Source organism: Pagrus major, chromosome 8, assembly GCF_040436345.1.
Source record: "Pagrus major chromosome 8, Pma_NU_1.0".
NCBI classification, from domain to species: Eukaryota; Metazoa; Chordata; class Actinopteri; order Spariformes; family Sparidae; genus Pagrus; species Pagrus major.
The window spans coordinates 1,275,301-1,292,740 of record NC_133222.1 but is presented as its reverse complement, the minus strand read 5'-3'; the positions used below and the strand labels follow the sequence as shown (position 1 = coordinate 1,292,740).

The following is a 17,440-nucleotide window of genomic DNA, read 5'->3' as shown; positions in this document are numbered from 1 at the left end:
ACAGGGGTAAACTGTGACAGAGGTTGAGTAGTGGTGGTGGTGGTGGGGGGGGGGGGGGGGGGGGGGGGGTGAGAGGTGGAGAGGCTGAAATGGGGGGGGAAGTGCTTAGTTGATTGTAGATAGTGTCGATCTTAGACTGAAAGGATGCCAGGAAGGAGTTGCATTTGTTGACTGTGAAGGAGGTGAGGGTGTTGTCGCAGGGTTTGAGGAGTTTGTTGATGGTGGAGAAGAGAGTCTTGGGGTTGTTGGAGCCAGAGTGAATAAGCTGAGAGTAGTAGGTGGACCGTGCAGCAGTGAGGGCGTTTTTGTAGTCTGAGAGGTGGTCTGTGTAAATGTTGAGATGGACTGTGAGACCGGTTTTCTTGTAGAGTCTTTCAAGCTGGCGCTTACGGATTTTCATATGACGGAGTTGGGGAGTGTATCAGGGAGCTGAGTGGGTGAAAGAGACTGATTTGGTTTTGAGGGGGGCCAGGTGATTGAGGCAGAGGGACAGTGTGTCGTTGTAATGGTTGACCAGGTCAGTGGGGTTAAAAGTTAAAGGGGGGGTGGACAGTGTGTTGGCCAGCAAGTCAGAAAAAGCTGAGGGGGAGATGGATTTAATGTTCCTGAAGGTAATGTTGTGTTGAGTTTTGGGGGACGCAGCGGGGTGATGAAATCCATGATGATGGCCAGGTGATCAGAGATCTGTAGGTTGAGGCTGGAGAGTTTATGAAGGGTGAGACCGGCAGAGCAGACTAGGTCCAGGATGTGGCCGCGACAGTTGGTGGGGAAGTTGACGTGCTGGGTGAATTGAAGGCAATGAAGCAGTTCCAGGAGGTCTATTGCACTTTTGGAGTTAGGGTCATCGATAGGGATATTGAAGTCACCCAGCAGCAGAATTGAGGGGGATATGGCGGATAGATGGGTGAGGAATTCGGCGAGGTCTGAGAGGAAGGAGTGGTTTGGTTTGGGGGGACGGTAGATGATGGTGATGACCAGGGGAGTGGGACCAGGCAGTTTGAGGGCAATATGTTTGAAAGACTGAGCAGGAGGGATGGAGATAGTGGATGCTGGATAGTGGAGATGAAGGATGCTGAATAAGATGGAGGCTAAACTGGATTTCTGGTTTAACCTTGTATCGAGCAGCAGGTGAAGATATAGCTGTAAACAGTTGTAAATGGTCGATAAATAGCTGATGAATATGATTTAAAAGTTGAATTAAACAAATCAGTTTGTCATGAGCTCCACTAGAGGGCGTCCTCAGATCACTGGTTTAGTTCATATCAGCTGTTCAAACCTTCAATAACATGACATCATCTCACACTACCAGCTGTCTCAGGTGTGATGGAGGATCTGAACTCCTCAGCTCAAGTCAGTCTGAGAACAGCTGATGGTGTTTTTAATCACATGATTTGGTCGTCATTAGAAACATCAGCTGTTGATATCAATAACAAACTAAATAATGAATCGGACACAATAAAATGTCTTTTTCTATTTTATTCATAGAGAAAATCAAAACCAAATGACTTTTTGTTCGTTTACAAAAGTTTTGTCAGGATGCAGCTCTTCTTATATTTACAACAATCAGACACAAAAAAAAATGCTTCATATTCCTGAACACATTGTTTCCTGATGATTCAACAGTGTTGAAGGCAGGTGATGCAGTTATTACAATAAATGAGACAACATTAGATAATATCAATCAATGTGGTAAAACTGGTGTGTTGTAGTAAAAATCAATGTGACGCATCAGAGAAACACATTTGTTGAAAAAAGGGAAAAAAGCACATTGATCAGAATCTGAGTCATTTAAATCACCAGTAAATGAACATGTATTACATTAAATGATGTGAATCTTTCTGTAGAAAATTAAATGTTTGTTCTACTCAGTGTGATTGACAGGAGAGATGATCAGAGGGGCAGAGTTTTTACCTTTGTTATTATTACATGGACTGAAGTATGGGTAGAGTTTCTGAGTGAAGCAGCAGCCAGTAAAGGAGCAGATAAGAGCTGCAGCATCAACGTCATAAAAGGAGACCAGACCCTCCTCATAATCCACAAACACCCCCACCTTCTCAGGCTGACACTTCAGAGAGAGACAGACTGAAGGGCCAGCACGAGCATAGTACTCATTTTTATTCCTCAGACATATCGTCCAGTAACCATCCTGAGGATGCTGTGTGATTTGTCCCCTCCTGTTGATCGACTCTCTGGCCACTCCTAAATCCCACTTAGTCTTCCCTTTAACCTGAACCTCATAATAAAATCTTCCTGAAGAGAAACTCTGCTTTGCTAAGACACAGGGACATTCATCGAATCTCTCTGGGTTGTCTGGGAGATTCTTCTTTACATCACCATGTTTAACTTGTTTCCCATCATCAGACAGGATGAGGTTGGGCTGTGCTGTATCAGGATCGAGTGTCACATCCACTGCATACTGCTGGACCCACTTCAGCTCGACCTTCTTCATCTGTTTACTGAGCGTCTCCTCCAGCTGATTCACAGCTCTCACCACAGTCCCCTCATATGAAGGTGGACGGACGCTGACTCCTGTCCAGTCCTTGGTGGGTGGAGCAGCGTTCAGTGATGGGAAGCTTTGGAGGAGGTGGAGGTGGTCTTCAGACTGTGAGAGCTGCTCCACCTCAGAGCTTCTCTTCTCCAGCTCAGAGATTTCCTGTTCCAGCTCTCTGATGAAGCCTTCAGCCTGTTTCTCTGTCTCTCTCTGCTTCTCTTTGATGGTGATGATGAGCTCGGCCTGGCTTCTCTCAACAGACTCCTTCAGAGCGGTGAAGACCTGAACACCAGCTGCTATCTCTCTGTCTGCATCTTTCTTACTGAGCTCCACTGAGCGCTTCATCTCCTGAAGCTTCAGTCGTCTCTTCTGGATCATCTGCTGAATTTCAGCGTCTGTCTTCCCCAGCTCGGCCTTCTTTCCTTCATATTCTTCTTTCAGAGGAACAACATCATGTGTCTTGTGGTCTGAAACAGTGCAGAGCATGCAGACACACATCTGGTCGGTCTTACAGAACAGCTCCAGCAGTTTATCGTGCTTCATACACATCCTGTCTTCCAGGTTCTCCACAGGGTCGATCAGCTGATGTCTTTTCAGGCCTGACTTTGTCAGATGAGGCTGCAGGTGAGTCTCACAGTAGGAGGCCAGACACACCAGGCAGGACTTCAGGGCCTTCAGTTTGGTTCCAGTGCAGTCGTCACAGGGAACTTCTCCTGGTTTGGAAACTTGTTGCTCTGAGCTGCTGCTGCTGGCTTTCTGTTGAGCTGACTGTCTGAACTGAGCAGCCATCTCAGAGATGAAAGTATTGACCTTCAGCTCAGGTCTCCTGTAGAAAACCTCTTTACAGTTGGGACACTTGTACGGGACGTTAACACTCCAGTGTTGAGAGATGCAGGTTTTACAGAAGTTGTGTCCACATGGTATGGTGACTGGATCAGTGAACACATCCAGACAGATGGAGCACAGAAACTGATCTTCAGTCAGCAGACAGCTGGCAGCAGACATGTTGACAGTCTGAGGACAGAAGAGTGAAAGAGTGTTGAAGCACAACAATAAATACAAAGATTCAGAAGAGTCTCACAAATATTAGTTGGGTAACTGCAATGGTTGAATGTACATAAGTACATTTTCTCAAGTTCTGTACTTTGATCATTTTTTAACTGAGTGTAGTGCCGTTCCTTCTGGACGTCACAAAAGCCACTTCCCGAGCAGCAGGCACAGTAACTTCAGTCTGACGCGAATGACAGGAGATGTAATCCGGTTCAAAACATTTAATAAAAAAATTAAAAAATCAAATTACAGTCCACCACACGGTAGAAAAACTATATGCTCCCGTGCCTGCCGCAGCTCTAAGCATCAGTCAACAGCGCACATGACTCACCAAATTAAAGGACTAATATGCAAGTTTTATCAGGGAGGGAGCATAAATGATATTAACCAACATGAGTTTGTTTTTAAATCTTTTAACATTGTTTCCCTGATATGCACATGAAATAACATGAAATTATAAATTATGCATCATATTTTAAATGAACTTAAATTCTCATCTTGTGGCTCTTACACTGAGGTTTTTCAAAGAAAACTAGAGCTGTCAAAATAACAGGTAACTTCTGATTAATTAATGACGGAAAAAATAACGTGTTAAAAAAGATAACGCAGATTAATCAGCTCTATAACTTCATTTGGACTTACGTCATTGCAGCTCTGTGAACATGATGCAGGCGACGACTAAATGATGCTGAGCACACTGATTATACTTACATACCTTTACTTAAAGTTTGGGTTCATTAAAAAAGCATTTCTGTTGTTGGAACTAAAATTGTATTTACATCCCGACTGTGATCAATAAATCAAATGCTCTGACAGAAAACAGAAGAACAGTCTGTGGCTGCTGCAGCCTGTAAGAAGCCCAGCAATCATTAATGCAGACAAAATGTCCCAATGCTAACATGCTAACTTGATAGCAGTGAGTACTAACAACAGCCATGTTGGTTGTTTATGTTCATTTTGATGATGTGAGGTGTTTCCTATCATGTGAATCAGACACGAGGAAGTTGGATACGGTTAGTGACGACAACCATCTGCTGCGTTCCTCTTGGAGGAGCGGCTTTGGATGGAGGCCTGAAAGGAGGGCGGGGGGGATGTTTTGGTTGTATAACTTCAAAAAATAGTTTCCTCTTCCTGGTTTCACCAACGTTACCAACCACAGCTAACACATTACAAATCCATCACTCATGTACTGATACACAGTGCACCAATGATTATAGGGCTGACATGACATATAAGTAGGAGGCAGACTAAATGAAACGGTGAGGGGAGAGATACGAAGCAGAGAATCAAACTAAAATAAATACGTCAGTGAATAAATGAAATGAATTGTCAAATTGCGAGGACGACATGGAGACAACATAGTCAGTGACAGTGACGTGACTGTCTGTGAACAGCTCAACTTACAGCCCGTCATCTGCAGGAAGCTTCTGCAGGCCGTTAACGAGTGATATACATGGCTGCCATTCTGTGACTAATGCATCATTTGAACAGCGTCGGAAACATTTAACTTTCTCAAGCTTGAGGAGGAACATCACACCTGTAAGCCAGGTGGAAATGGAGGGAGGCTGTGCAGACGTCCATGTAAGAAGAATTCTGCGACGAGCCAACAAGGTTGTGAAAGCAGCTACGTCTGCTTGTTGAGACTTTAATGAGGCCGGATCAGAGAGGACACTGAACATGGCTGTTAGGGGGCATGACTGCAGATTCTGTGAGGAACATTTTCACAACAGGACTTTGACTTGTAACAGAGTCATTTGACAGCGAGGCTCTGAAGAAGGATCTGAATACTTCCTCTCACACTGGTTAAAAACCAGGTGGTGTTTCTGAATTACAATTTACATTCAAGTTTAAAGTTCCATTTGTTAGCATGAAATAAAAACACCTGACAGACAGGAGGTCTGAGCAGATCTGAAGTTTGAGTTGATATTGATGTTGAAGCACAGTAAATATAATCAGCTGTACTCACCTGAGACTCTTGTGTGTCGTTGAGAAAGGCTGATTAAGTCGCCTGAGACTTGTCTCGCCTGCAGGTCTGCCGTCGCTCAGTCGAATGTTTAGTTTCATTTAATGAATGTGGTTTTAAAGCTGTGGTGTTTTTCCAGTGTTGCTCCACCTCTTTCTGCTCTGCAGCTGAGGTTTGTTGCCTTTCAGGTTCGACTTGATTACTGATGTACTTTTGGCACAAGATGTATTCTGATGCAACACACTGAAGCTTTAAGGGCAGTCTGTGTTAACAGGAGACTTTTTACTTCATGTGGTTCACATGTTTTCTTGTATTGGAGTCTTTAACATGTGATCACAGTCGACAAGTGCTACAACTCTCTACAGTCTCTCCTCAAGCCAACAACAATCTCGACATCCACCAATATTAATTCACTTTTCTACTTTTTCACATCACATGTGACCCTGTGATTACGTCACACATGGGACAAAATTATTCTTCTGGATTCTTGCAGCTTCTAATCAAACATTTCCTATTTAAACACGATAAATTGGAAGGTTAACGGTATATACATGTAAATATATGTATAATTTACTTTTACTTCTGATATTTAAGTACATTTACTATCAGATAATTTAAGTAATATTTGTTTTAGTGGCTTCATGACTTCACTTTCACCAAAGTAATATTTTAACACGATATCTTTACTTTTACTCAACTATGACTTTTGGCTCCTCGTCACAGCATCAGTAAAATATCCCTCTGGATGTTTCAGTCATTTACTCATTAATCATTGTGAGTATCAAGTATCAGTATCAAAGTGATGCAGTGATCGTCGTCTGTACGTCCAGGAAGACTGACGTGATGAACAAGTTCTTTACAAACACAAAGAGAAACTTAACAACACTGTGAATATTCCCATCATGATTTTCCTCCTTTCTGGTTGGCAACACTTGATTTTCTGGTATTTTTCGGGGGAATAGTCTAAAACAAGAATCACAATGATTCAAAACTACATTGTTGATGTTCCCTTTGAAATATCAACTGGAAACAGAGAAGCGTCGCCAACACTGGACATTAATGTGGACATTGTTGGTTTTAATCTGTATGAAGAAGCAGCTGAAGAAATATGAACAATTAGAAAAGTGTAGGAGGATGAAGGATGCTGAATAAGATGGAGGCTAAACTGGATTTCTGGTTTAACTTTGTATCGAGCAGCAGGTGAAGACGTAGCTGTAAAAAGTTTGGAATTGGTCGATAAATAGCTGATGAATGATTTAAAAGTTGAATTAAACAAATCAGTTTGTCATGAGCTCCACTAGAGGGCGACCTCAGATCACTGGTTTAGTTCATATCAGCTGTTCAAACCTTCAATAACACGACATCATCTCACACTACCAGCTGTCTCAGGTGTGATGGAGGATTGGAGCTCCTCAGCTCAAGTCAGTCTGAGAACAGCTGATGGTGTTTTTAATCACGTGATTTGGTCGTCATTAGAAACATCAGCTGTTGATATCAATAACAAACTAAATAATGAATCAGACACAATAAAATGTCTTTTTCTATTTTATTCATAGAGAAAATCAAAATCAAATGACTTTTTGTTCGTTTACAAATGTTTTGTCAGGATGCAGCTCTTCTTATATTTACAACGATCAGACACAAAAAATGCTTCATATTCCTGAGTACATTGTTTCCTGATGATTCAACAGTGTTGAAGGCAGGTAATGAAGTTATTACAATAAATGAGACAACATTAAATAATATCAATCAATGTGGTAAAACTGGTGTGTTGTAGTAAAAATCAATGTGACGCATCAAAGAAACACATTTGTTGAAAAAAGCACATTGATCAGAATCTGAATCATTTAAATCACCAGTAAATGAACATTTATTACATTAAATGATGTGAATCTTTCAGTAGAAAATCAAATGTTTGTTCTACTCAGTGTGATTGACAGGAGAGATGATCAGAGGGGCAGAGTTTTCACCACCATCGTTAAGACCAGGATTGAAGAGTGGGTAGAGTTTCTGAGTGAAGCAGCAGCCAGTAAAGGAGTAGATAAGAGCTGCAGCATCAACTTCATAAAAGGAGACCAGACCCTCCTCATAATCCACAAACACCCCCACCTTCTCAGGCTGACACTTCAGAGAGAGACGGACTGAAGGGTCAGCAAAAGCTATGTAATCATTTTTATTTCTCAAACATATCGTCCAGTAACCATTCTGAGGACGCAGGTTGATTTCTCCCTTCCTGTTGATCGACTCTCTGGCCACTCCTAAAGCCCAGTCAGTCTTCTCTTTAACTTGAACCTCATAATAAAATCTTCCCGAAGAGAAACTCTGCTTTCCTAAGACACGGATATGATAATTAAATCTCTCTGGGTTGTCTGGGAGATTCTTCTTTACATCACCAAGTTTAACTTGTTTTCCATCATCAGACAGGATGAGGTTGGGCTGTGCTGTATCAGGATCGAGTGTCACATCCACTGCATACTGCTGGACCCTCTTCAGCTCGACCTTCTTCATCTGTTTACTGAGCGTCTCCTCCAGCTGATTCACAGCTCTCACCACAGTCCCCTCATATGAAGGTGGACGGACGCTGACTCCTGTCCAGTCCTTGGTGGGTGGAGCAGCGTTCAGTGATGGGGAGCTTTGGAGGAGGTGGAGGTGGTCTTCAGACTGTGAGAGCTGCTCCACCTCAGAGCTTCTCTTCTTCAGCTCAGAGATTTCCTGTTCCAGCTGTTTGATGAAGCCTTCAGCCTGTTTCTCTGTCTCTCTCTGCTTCTCTTTGATGGTGTGGATGAGCTCGGCCTGGCTTCTCTCAACAGACTCCTTCAGAGCGGTGAAGACCTGAACACCAGCTGCTATCTCTCTGTCTGCATCTTTCTTACTGAGCTCCACTGAGCGCTTCATCTCCTGAAGCTTCAGTCGTCTCTTCTGGATCATCTGCTGAATTTCAGCGTCTGTCTTCCCCAGCTCGGCCTTCTTTCCTTCATATCCTTCTTTCAGAAGAACAACATCATGTGTCTTGTGGTCTGAAACAGTGCAGAGCATGCAGACACACATCTGGTCGGTCTTACAGAACAGCTCCAGCAGTTTATCGTGCTTCGTACACATCCTGCCTTCCAGGTTCTCCACAGGGTCGATCAGCTGATGTCTTTTCAGGCCTGACTTTGTCAGATGAGGCTCCAGGTGAGTCTCACAGTAGGAGGCCAGACACACCAGGCAGGACTTCAGGGCCTTCAGTTTGGTTCCAGTGCAGTCGTCACAGGGAACTTCTCCTGGTTTGGAAACTTGTTGCTCTGAGCTGCTGCTGCTGGCTTTCTGTTGAGCTGACTGTCTGAACTGAGCAGCCATCTCAGAGATGAAAGTATTGACCTGCAGCTTCGGTCTTGTGTAGAAAACCTCTTTACAGTTGGGACAGTGACACGGGACGTTAACACTCCAGTGTTGAGTGATGCAGGTTTTACAGAAGTTGTGTCCACATGGTGTGGCGACTGGATCAGTGAACACATCCAGACAGATGGAGCACAGAAACTGATCTTCAGTCAGCAGACAGCTGGCAGCAGACATGTTTACAGTCTGAGGACAGAAGAGTGAAAGAGTGTTGAAGCACAACAATAAATACAAAGATTCAGAAGAGTCTCACAAATATTAGTTAGGTAACCGCAATGGTTGAATGTACATAAGTACATTTTCTCAAGTTCTGTACTTTGATCATTTTTTAACTGAGTGTAGTGCCGTTCCTTCTGGACGTCACAAAAGCCACTTCCCGAGCTGCAGGCGCAGTAACTTCAGTCTGACGTGAATGACAGGAGATGTAATCCGGTTCAAAACGTTTAATAAAAAAATTTAAAAATCAAATTGCAGTCCACCACACGGTAGAAAAACTATATGCTCCCGTGCCTGCCGCAGCTCTAAGCATCAGTCAACAGCGCACATGACTCACCAAATTAAAGGACTAATATGCAAGTTTTATCAGGGAGGGAGCATAAATGATATTAACCAACATGAGTTTGTTTTTAAATCTTTTAACATTGTTTCCCTGATATGCACATGAAATAACATGAAATTATAAATTATGCATCATATTTTAAATTAACTGAAATTCTCATCTTGTGGCTCTTACACTGAGTTTTTTCAAAGAAAACTAGAGCTGTCAAAATAACAGGTAACTTCTGATTAATTAATGACGGAAAAAATAACGTGTTAAAAAAGATAACGCAGATTAATCGCGCTCTATAACGACATTTGGACTTAAGTCATTGCAGCTCTGTGAACATGATGCAGGCGACGACTAAATGATGCTGAGCACACTGATTATACTTACATACCTTTACTTAAAGTTTGGGTTCATTTAAGAAGCATTTCTGTTGTTGGAACTAAAATTGTATTTACATCCCGACTGTGATCAATAAATCAAATGCTCTGACAGAAAACAGAAGAACAGTCTGTGGCTGCTGCAGCCTTTAAGAAGCCCAGCAATCATTAATGCAGACAAAATGTCCCAATGCTAACATGCTAGCTTGATAGCAGTGAGTACTAACAACAGCCATGTTGGTTGTTTATGTTCATTTTGATGATGTGAGGTGTTTCCTATCATGTGAATCAGACACGAGGAAGTTGGATACGGTTAGTGACGACAACGATCTGCTGCGTTCCTCTTGGAGGAGCGGCTTTGGATGGAGGCCTGAAAGGAGGGCGGGGGGTTGTATAACTTCAAAAAATAGTTTCCTCTTCCTGGTTTCACCAACGTTACCAACCACAACTAACACATTACAAATCCATCACTCATGTACTGATACACAGTGCACCAATGATTATAGGGCTGACATGACATATAAGTAGGAGGCAGACTAAATGAAACGGTGAGGGGAGAGATACGAAGCAGAGAATCACACTAAAATAAATACGTCAGTGAATAAATGAAATAAATTGTCAAATTGCGAGGACGACATGGAGACAACATAGTCAGAGACAGTGACGTGACTGTCTGTGAACACCTCAACTTACAGCCCGTCATCTGCAGGAAGCTTCTGCAGGCCGTTAACGAGTGATATACATGGCTGCCATTCTGTGACTAATGCATCATTTGAACAGCATCGGAAACATTTAACTTTCTCAAGCTTGAGGAGGAACATCACACCTGTAAGCCAGGTGGAAATGGAGGGAGGCTGTGCAGACGTCCATGTAAGAAGAATTCTGCGACGAGCCAACAAGGTTGTGAAAGCAGCTACGTCTGCTTGTTGAGACTTTAATGAGGCCGGATCAGAGAGGACACTGAGCATGGCTGTTAGGGGGCATGACTGCAGATTCTGTGAGGAACATTTTCACAACAGGACTTTGACTTGTAACAGAGTCATTTGACAGCGAGGCTCTGAAGAAGGATCTGAATACTTCCTCTCACACTGGTTAAAAAACAGGTGGTGTTTCTGAATTACAATTTACATTCAAGTTTAAAGTTCCATTTGTTAGCATGAAGTAAAAACACCTGACAGACAGGAGGTCTGAGCAGATCTGAAGTTTGAGTTGATATTGATGTTGAAGCACAGTAAATATAATCAGCTGCACTCACCTGAGACTCTTGTGTGTCGTTGAGAAAGGCTGATTAAGTCGTCTGAGACTTGTCTCGCCTGCAGGTCTGCCGTCGCTCAGACGAATGTTTAGTTTCATGTAATGAATGTGGTTTTAAAGCTGTGGTGTTTTTCCAGTGTTGCTCCACCTCTTTCTGCTCTGCAGCTGAGGTTTGTTACCTGTCAGGTTCAACTTGATTACTGATGTTGATAAGGATAAAATATATCATGCTTGTTTATGCCATGTATATGCTCATTAAGCTTGCCAGTATCATGTGTTTAAATCTATTAATATCTCATGCTGTACTTTCCCTGTCCTTAAGAAACACCTCGCACCCTGTTCTTTTAGGAAGTGACTCACTCAAGACTGGAGTGTAAAACAGGAAGTGAGGAGGCGAGACGCTCTAACTGTAGTATCTGTGACAAGAGGAAAGTTAAAAGTTGATATAAAGGTCAGGAAGTTGTTTTTGTCTGATAAGAGGATCTAGACACTTGACCTTAAACTGCCCCCTGAAAGAGGAACAGCGCTCCCATGTTTGCTGAACTTTCGCTGATCTCTGAAAGAGGAACAGCGCTCTGTGTAAAAGTTAACACCCATTTTGCTTAATAAAAAGAGAGGAGACGGAAGGGACGAGCAGAGCGTTTTGGGGATTTGTAACTCTGCACGTCTCCTGCCGCTCTCCTTGCATGTAAGAAATTGAACGCCTTGTCTGACTCTCTTTGTGTGTGTTTTTAATAATGTTCTAGGTGATTAAACCTGACAGATGTACTTTTGGCACAAGATGTATTCTGATGCAACACACTGAAGCTTTAAGGGCAGTCTGTGTTAACAGGAGACTTTTTACTTCATGTGGTTCACATGTTTTCTTGTATTGGAGTCTTTAACATGTGATCACAGTCTACAAGTGCTACAACTCTCTACAGTCTCTCCTCAAACCAACAACAATCCCAACATCCACCAATATTGATTCACTTTTCTACTTTTTCACATCACATGTGACCCTACGGACTATTGTAATGCTCTTTTTATGTGTTTTAACAAAAAGGCTGTAAATCGCCTTCAAACTGTGCAGAATGCAGCTGCAAGGCTTATAACGGGATCAAAGAAAAGGGATCATATCAGCCCAATTTTATATTCCCTACATTGGTTACCGATTAATTTTAGGATTAATTTTAAGATTTTAGTACTTACTTTTCGAGCCCTCCATGACCAAGCTCCCTCCTACATCACGGAGCTACTGAGACCCTACTCTCCCTCACGCTCTTTAAGGTCATCAGATCAGAAACTCTTGATGGTCCCCCGCACTCATTTTAAAACACGAGGTGATTGCTCTTTCCAGGCCTCTGCCCCTCGCCTCTGGAATGCACTACCATTGACCTTACGTAGCATAGAGTCCACTGAAAGTTTTAAGAGAGAACTTAAAACCTATCTTTTTAGACAGGCTTTTTATTGATGTTGATGTTTTGGGACCTCTGTGAAGCTACCCGGATTTGTGCCATTGTGTGTTTTTTGTTGTGATCTCTGTATTCTATTGCTTTTTATCCTTGTTGTAAAGCACTTTGTGATTTTATCTATGAAAAGTGCTATATAGATTAAATTTACTTACTTACTTACTTACCCTGTGATTACGTCACACATGGGACAAAATGATTCTTCTGGATTCTTGCAGCTTCTAATCAAACATTTCCTATTTAGACATGATAAATTGGAAGGTTAACAGTATATACATGTAAATATATGTATAATGTACTTTTACTTCTGATATTTAAGTACATTTAATATCAGATAATTTAAGTAATATTTGTTTTAGTGGCTTCATGACTTCACTTTCAAGTAATATCTTAACACGATATCTTTACTTTTACTCAACTATGTGTTGAGCAGAGTGTGACATTTGGTGGCAGTGGTGGGATGGCCACCCGACTGGGCCCCAGGGGGGTCGAAAGAAAATACAAACCAGGAGCAAGACAGCCAAACTTAAAACAGATCCTGAACCAGCCAACCAGATACAGAGGGTGAGGAATGGGAGTCCGATGGGGAGGGGCCCTCATCCCGGCCTTCCCGTGCAGCGCCGCCACAGCAGGAGATGGTCATGCTGCTACGTCAGTTTATGGGTGCTCAGAGGGACCGGGAAGAAGCGATCTTAGGGGAACTCCGAGGCCTACGGACGTTGGCAGTCAGCCGCAATCACCAGCAGCACCAGCACTACAGCTGCAGCCACCAGCACCAGCTCCACGGAAGGACCCCCAGTTGCTTCCATTTTCAGTTTGGTGAGGACATTGAAAACTACCTCCTCCGCTTTGAGCGGATTGCCAGAACTTGGGCGTGGCCAGAGACTGAGTGGGCCTACAGACTTGTGCCTTTACTGACGGGACAGGCGTTGGAGGCCTATTCCGCCATGGATGAAGAGCGGTCTGACTCCTACCCAGACCTTAAACAAGCCCTGCTGGCCAAGTTTGACATTTCTGCTGAGACTTATCGCCAGCGCTTCAGAGATCCAGCTGTATCCCAGGGAGAGACGCCGACCGAAACCTACCAGCACTTGAAAGGCCTGTATCGACGTTGGATCAAGCCAGACCAGTGCAGCGTGGAGGACATCGGGGAAGCCATCGTGTTGAAGCAGCTGCTGAGAGTGTTTCCACCCGACATCCGCACGTGGGTCAAGGAGCGAGAGTCCACCACCGGCTTAGAGGCAGCGAAGCTTGCAACCCATTATGTCAATGCCCGGAGGCTAGTACTGACCAGGTCCCAACAGCGCCAGCCGAACAGAGGACCAGGGGACAGCCGGCAGGTGGGGTTCAGCAGAGGTGGACAGCAGGCTAGTGCCAGTCAGGGGACTGGGGGGGCTAGTAGATATGGACAGCAGGCTAGTACCAGTCGTGGGGAAATCATTTGTTACTACTGCCAGCAGCCGGGCCACAAGGCCTCAGACTGCCCTCTAAAAAAACCTAAAATGTCTGGTTACTGCTATGTTCCCCGCAGAGAGGTGTGTATAGAGTCAAGTACCATGCGCTCAGAAGATGCCTCGTTTCATCGAGTTACTGTTAATGGGGTACAGGTGTTGGCCTTGTTAGACAATGGGAGTTCCATGACACTGATTAAGAAATGCTATCTGACAGACAGTGGTATTGACTATGGGAAAAAAGCTGACATTGAATGTGTTCATGGGGATCAGAAACCCTACCCCACGTCTGAGGTTACCATAGTGGTAGATGGGCAGGCATTTTTGCTACAAGTGGGGGTTATTGACCATCTAACTGTTGATTGCATCCTGGGGAGGGATTTGCCAATCCTGCAAGACCTAATTGCAGGAAAACAACCAAAAGCGGAAATGTGTGCTATGGTAACGAGGTCCCAGGTTAAAGCTGGCCTGGAGCCCCTCCCAGATCTTGATGGTGATCTGTGTGAGGGTGGTTCCAATGGCCCAAGAAAATCACAGCGACAGCGACGCATTGAGAAAATGCAAGGCACCCCGACTAAGGGAGAAACCTATCCTGAACCTGTGAGTGTCAATTGGGATATTCCCAATGACATCAGCCAGTTGCAAATGTCTGATCCTACTCTGTCTTACTTGTACAAGCAGGTTGAGGATGGGGACGGGAAACAAGACTCTGGTCCAGGATTTATGGTTGAAAATGACATTCTGTATGCAATGGGGGATGCAGGTAAGCGCTTAGTGGTACCCACCAGTTGTAGGCCGCTTGTCTTACATCTGGCACACACCGTACCATGGGCAGGCCATCTAGGGCAGCAGAAAACCTACATGAGGTTGGGGTCACGGTTTTATTGGCCAACAATGTTTACCGATGTCAAATATTTCTGCACCACATGCCCAGAGTGTCAGGTCACCACACACATCAAAGTCAAGCAGGTTCCATTACACCCATTACCTATCATCAGTACCCCTTTCCGGCGCATAGCCATGGATGTGGTTGGTCCACTGGAGAAGAGTAGCTCTGGTTACCAGTACATACTTGTGATCTGTGACTATGCCACACGATTTCCAGAAGCTTTTCCTCTCCGAAGCAGAAAGACACCCAAAATCATCGGTGCCCTTGTCCAGCTTTTCTCTCGTGTAGGGGTGCCAGATGAGATCATCATGGACCAAGGTACCAACTTCACTTCTGGGACGATGACACAGCTGCAGAAGGAACTCGACATCAAAGGCATACGGACGACTCCATACCATCCCCAGACTGATGGTCTGGTTGAGCGATTCAACCAAACGCTGAAGCAGATGCTGTGTAAGTTTGTCTCTGATACCAGGCGTGACTGGGACAAGTGGTTACCTTTTGTCTTGTTTGCCTACAGGGAAGTGCCTCAGGCATCAACTGGCTTCTCCCCGTTCGAGCTCCTTTATGGATGGCCAGTACAGGGGCCACTGGATCTTCTGAGGAAGGAGTGGGAGGCCACCAAGAAACCAGCACCGGAAGGTATCCTGTCCTACGTACTTCAAATGCGTGAACGCCTTGAGAGGTACCATGAGGAGGCAAGGGTCCACCTGAAGAGGGCGCAGCAGGACCAGAAGTGCTGGTATGACAAAAGGGCTCGGCAGAGGGAGCTGACACCAGGTCAGAGGGTCCTGATCTTACTCCCAACCAGCAGCAACAAACTGTTAGACAAATGGCAGGGGCCTTATGAGGTGTTGAGGAGGATGGGACCAGTGACGTATGAGGTGGCTCACCCAGACAAGGGGAAAGTCTCCCAGGTCTACCACATCAACCTGCTCAAGGAGTGGAAGGAGCGTGAGCCTGCCAAGGTGTTATTGGTGCGTCAGGTCAAGGAGGAAGATGGTGAGTCTGACTCTAACCTGCAACAACTCCTCCAACCAAAAACCCTGCATCTTGAGCACCTGCCCTCAAAAAACCAGCAGGAGTTGCAGATGCTGTTTCGGGAGATGCCTGGGCTGTTTCGAGATGGTCCAGGGCAAACGACACTGAGCCAGCACACCATCTGTCTCCAAAAGGTGGACACTCCTCCCATTCGTCAGAGGCCGTACCGCATCCCAGAACGGTTGGCGGGGCCCCTGAAGGATGAGGTCCAGAAGATGCTTGATCTCGGGATGATAGAGCCATCTAAGAGTGAGTGGTCCAGTCCCATGGTAATGGTGCCTAAGAAGGATGGCTCTCAACAGCCCTGTATCGACTTCAGGAAGGTCAATGCTATCTCCTGCTTTGACGCTTACCCCATGCTTCGCATAGATGACCTGGTGGAGCGGGTTGGAACTGCCAGGTACATGACCACGCTGGACCTTTGCAAAGGGTATTGGCAGATTCCCCTGGAGGAGACCTCAAAGCAGTACACCGCTTTCCGTACACCATCAGGACTGTACCAGTTTACGGTAATGCCGTTTGGACTGCATGGAGCGCCTGCGACGTTCCAAAGGTTGATGGATGCTGTTCTCACAGGGTTCGAATCCTTTAGTGCTGCTTACCTTGATGACGTCGTCATTTTCAGCCATTCCTGGGAGGACCATCTCCAACATCTGAGACAGATCCTGACCTGCATTGAGAGGGCTGGCTTATCCCTCAACGCTCAAAAGTGTGAGTGGGCCAAGGGTGAAGTCCAATATCTGGGGTTCCAGCTTGGAGGGGGTCACATCCGCCCGCTTGTGGACAAGGTCGAAGCCATCCGTAATGCCCAGCGCCCACGCACCAAGAAGCAGGTGAGGTCGTTCGTGGGTCTTGTAGGGTGGTATTCTAACTTCATTCCCCACTATTCCACTCTTGCCACCCCTCTGACTAATCTGACTCGAAAAGGGGAACCTAACCCTGTAAGATGGTCCCCAGAACGTGAACAGTCTTTTACTGCCCTCAAGAATGCCATGTGTACATCGCCTGTTCTATGTAGTCCTGACTTTCAGAAGCGCTTCATGGTCCAGGCAGACGCTTCTGATGTTGGCATTGGAGCTGTGTTGATACAAGGGGACGAGGGAGAGGAGAGACCAGTGTTGTATCTCAGCCGTAAGTTGGAACCCCGGGAGACCAGGTATTCCACAATTGAGAAAGAGGGCCTAGCCATTAAATGGGCGTTGGAGAGTTTGCACTATTATCTCCTTGGAAGGGAGTTCGACTTAGAAACAGACCACAGAGCTCTGTCTTGGATCAACACAATGAAGGATCGCAATGCTAGGATCACACAATGGTATCTTGACTTGCAACCCTTCAGTTTCAGGATCAGGCACAAATCCGGCAAGACCAACGTATTGGCAGACTACCTGTCTCGGTTGACCACCACGGCTGGGCCAGGAGAGGGGGGAGGTAATGTGGCAGTTGCCCCTGCCACTGGTAATACACTACATCAGCACACCGCACCATCATTCAATACACAGACCACATGTTAGCCAGGTAGCATGCTATTGGTAGTTTGGTGGGTGCACA

General features: G+C 44.9%; 2 protein-coding genes across 2 annotated transcripts; both read right to left on the bottom strand.

Annotated features, from left to right (window-relative positions):
* Nucleotides 1-1,861: 1,861 nt before the first annotated feature.
* Nucleotides 1,862-3,496, bottom strand: LOC141001174 (E3 ubiquitin-protein ligase TRIM21-like). Its single transcript, XM_073472163.1, has one exon. It carries the CDS (start codon nt 3,494-3,496, stop codon nt 1,862-1,864), a length of 1,635 nt encoding a protein of 544 aa, XP_073328264.1.
* A 3,892-nt stretch (nt 3,497-7,388) lies between these two features.
* Nucleotides 7,389-9,063, bottom strand: LOC141001238 (E3 ubiquitin-protein ligase TRIM21-like). The gene has a single exon (XM_073472252.1). The coding sequence runs from the start codon at nt 9,057-9,059 to the stop codon at nt 7,425-7,427; it is 1,635 nt and encodes a 544-aa protein (XP_073328353.1). The 5' UTR covers nt 9,060-9,063; the 3' UTR covers nt 7,389-7,424.
* Nucleotides 9,064-17,440: the final 8,377 nt, after the last annotated feature.

What these genes read in the sequence shown, in the direction of transcription:
- LOC141001174 (XM_073472163.1), bottom strand. Translation starts at nt 3,496, where the DNA reads ATGTCTGCTGCCAGCTGTCTGCTGACTGAAGATCAGTTTCTGTGCTCC.
- LOC141001238 (XM_073472252.1), bottom strand. Translation starts at nt 9,059, where the DNA reads ATGTCTGCTGCCAGCTGTCTGCTGACTGAAGATCAGTTTCTGTGCTCC.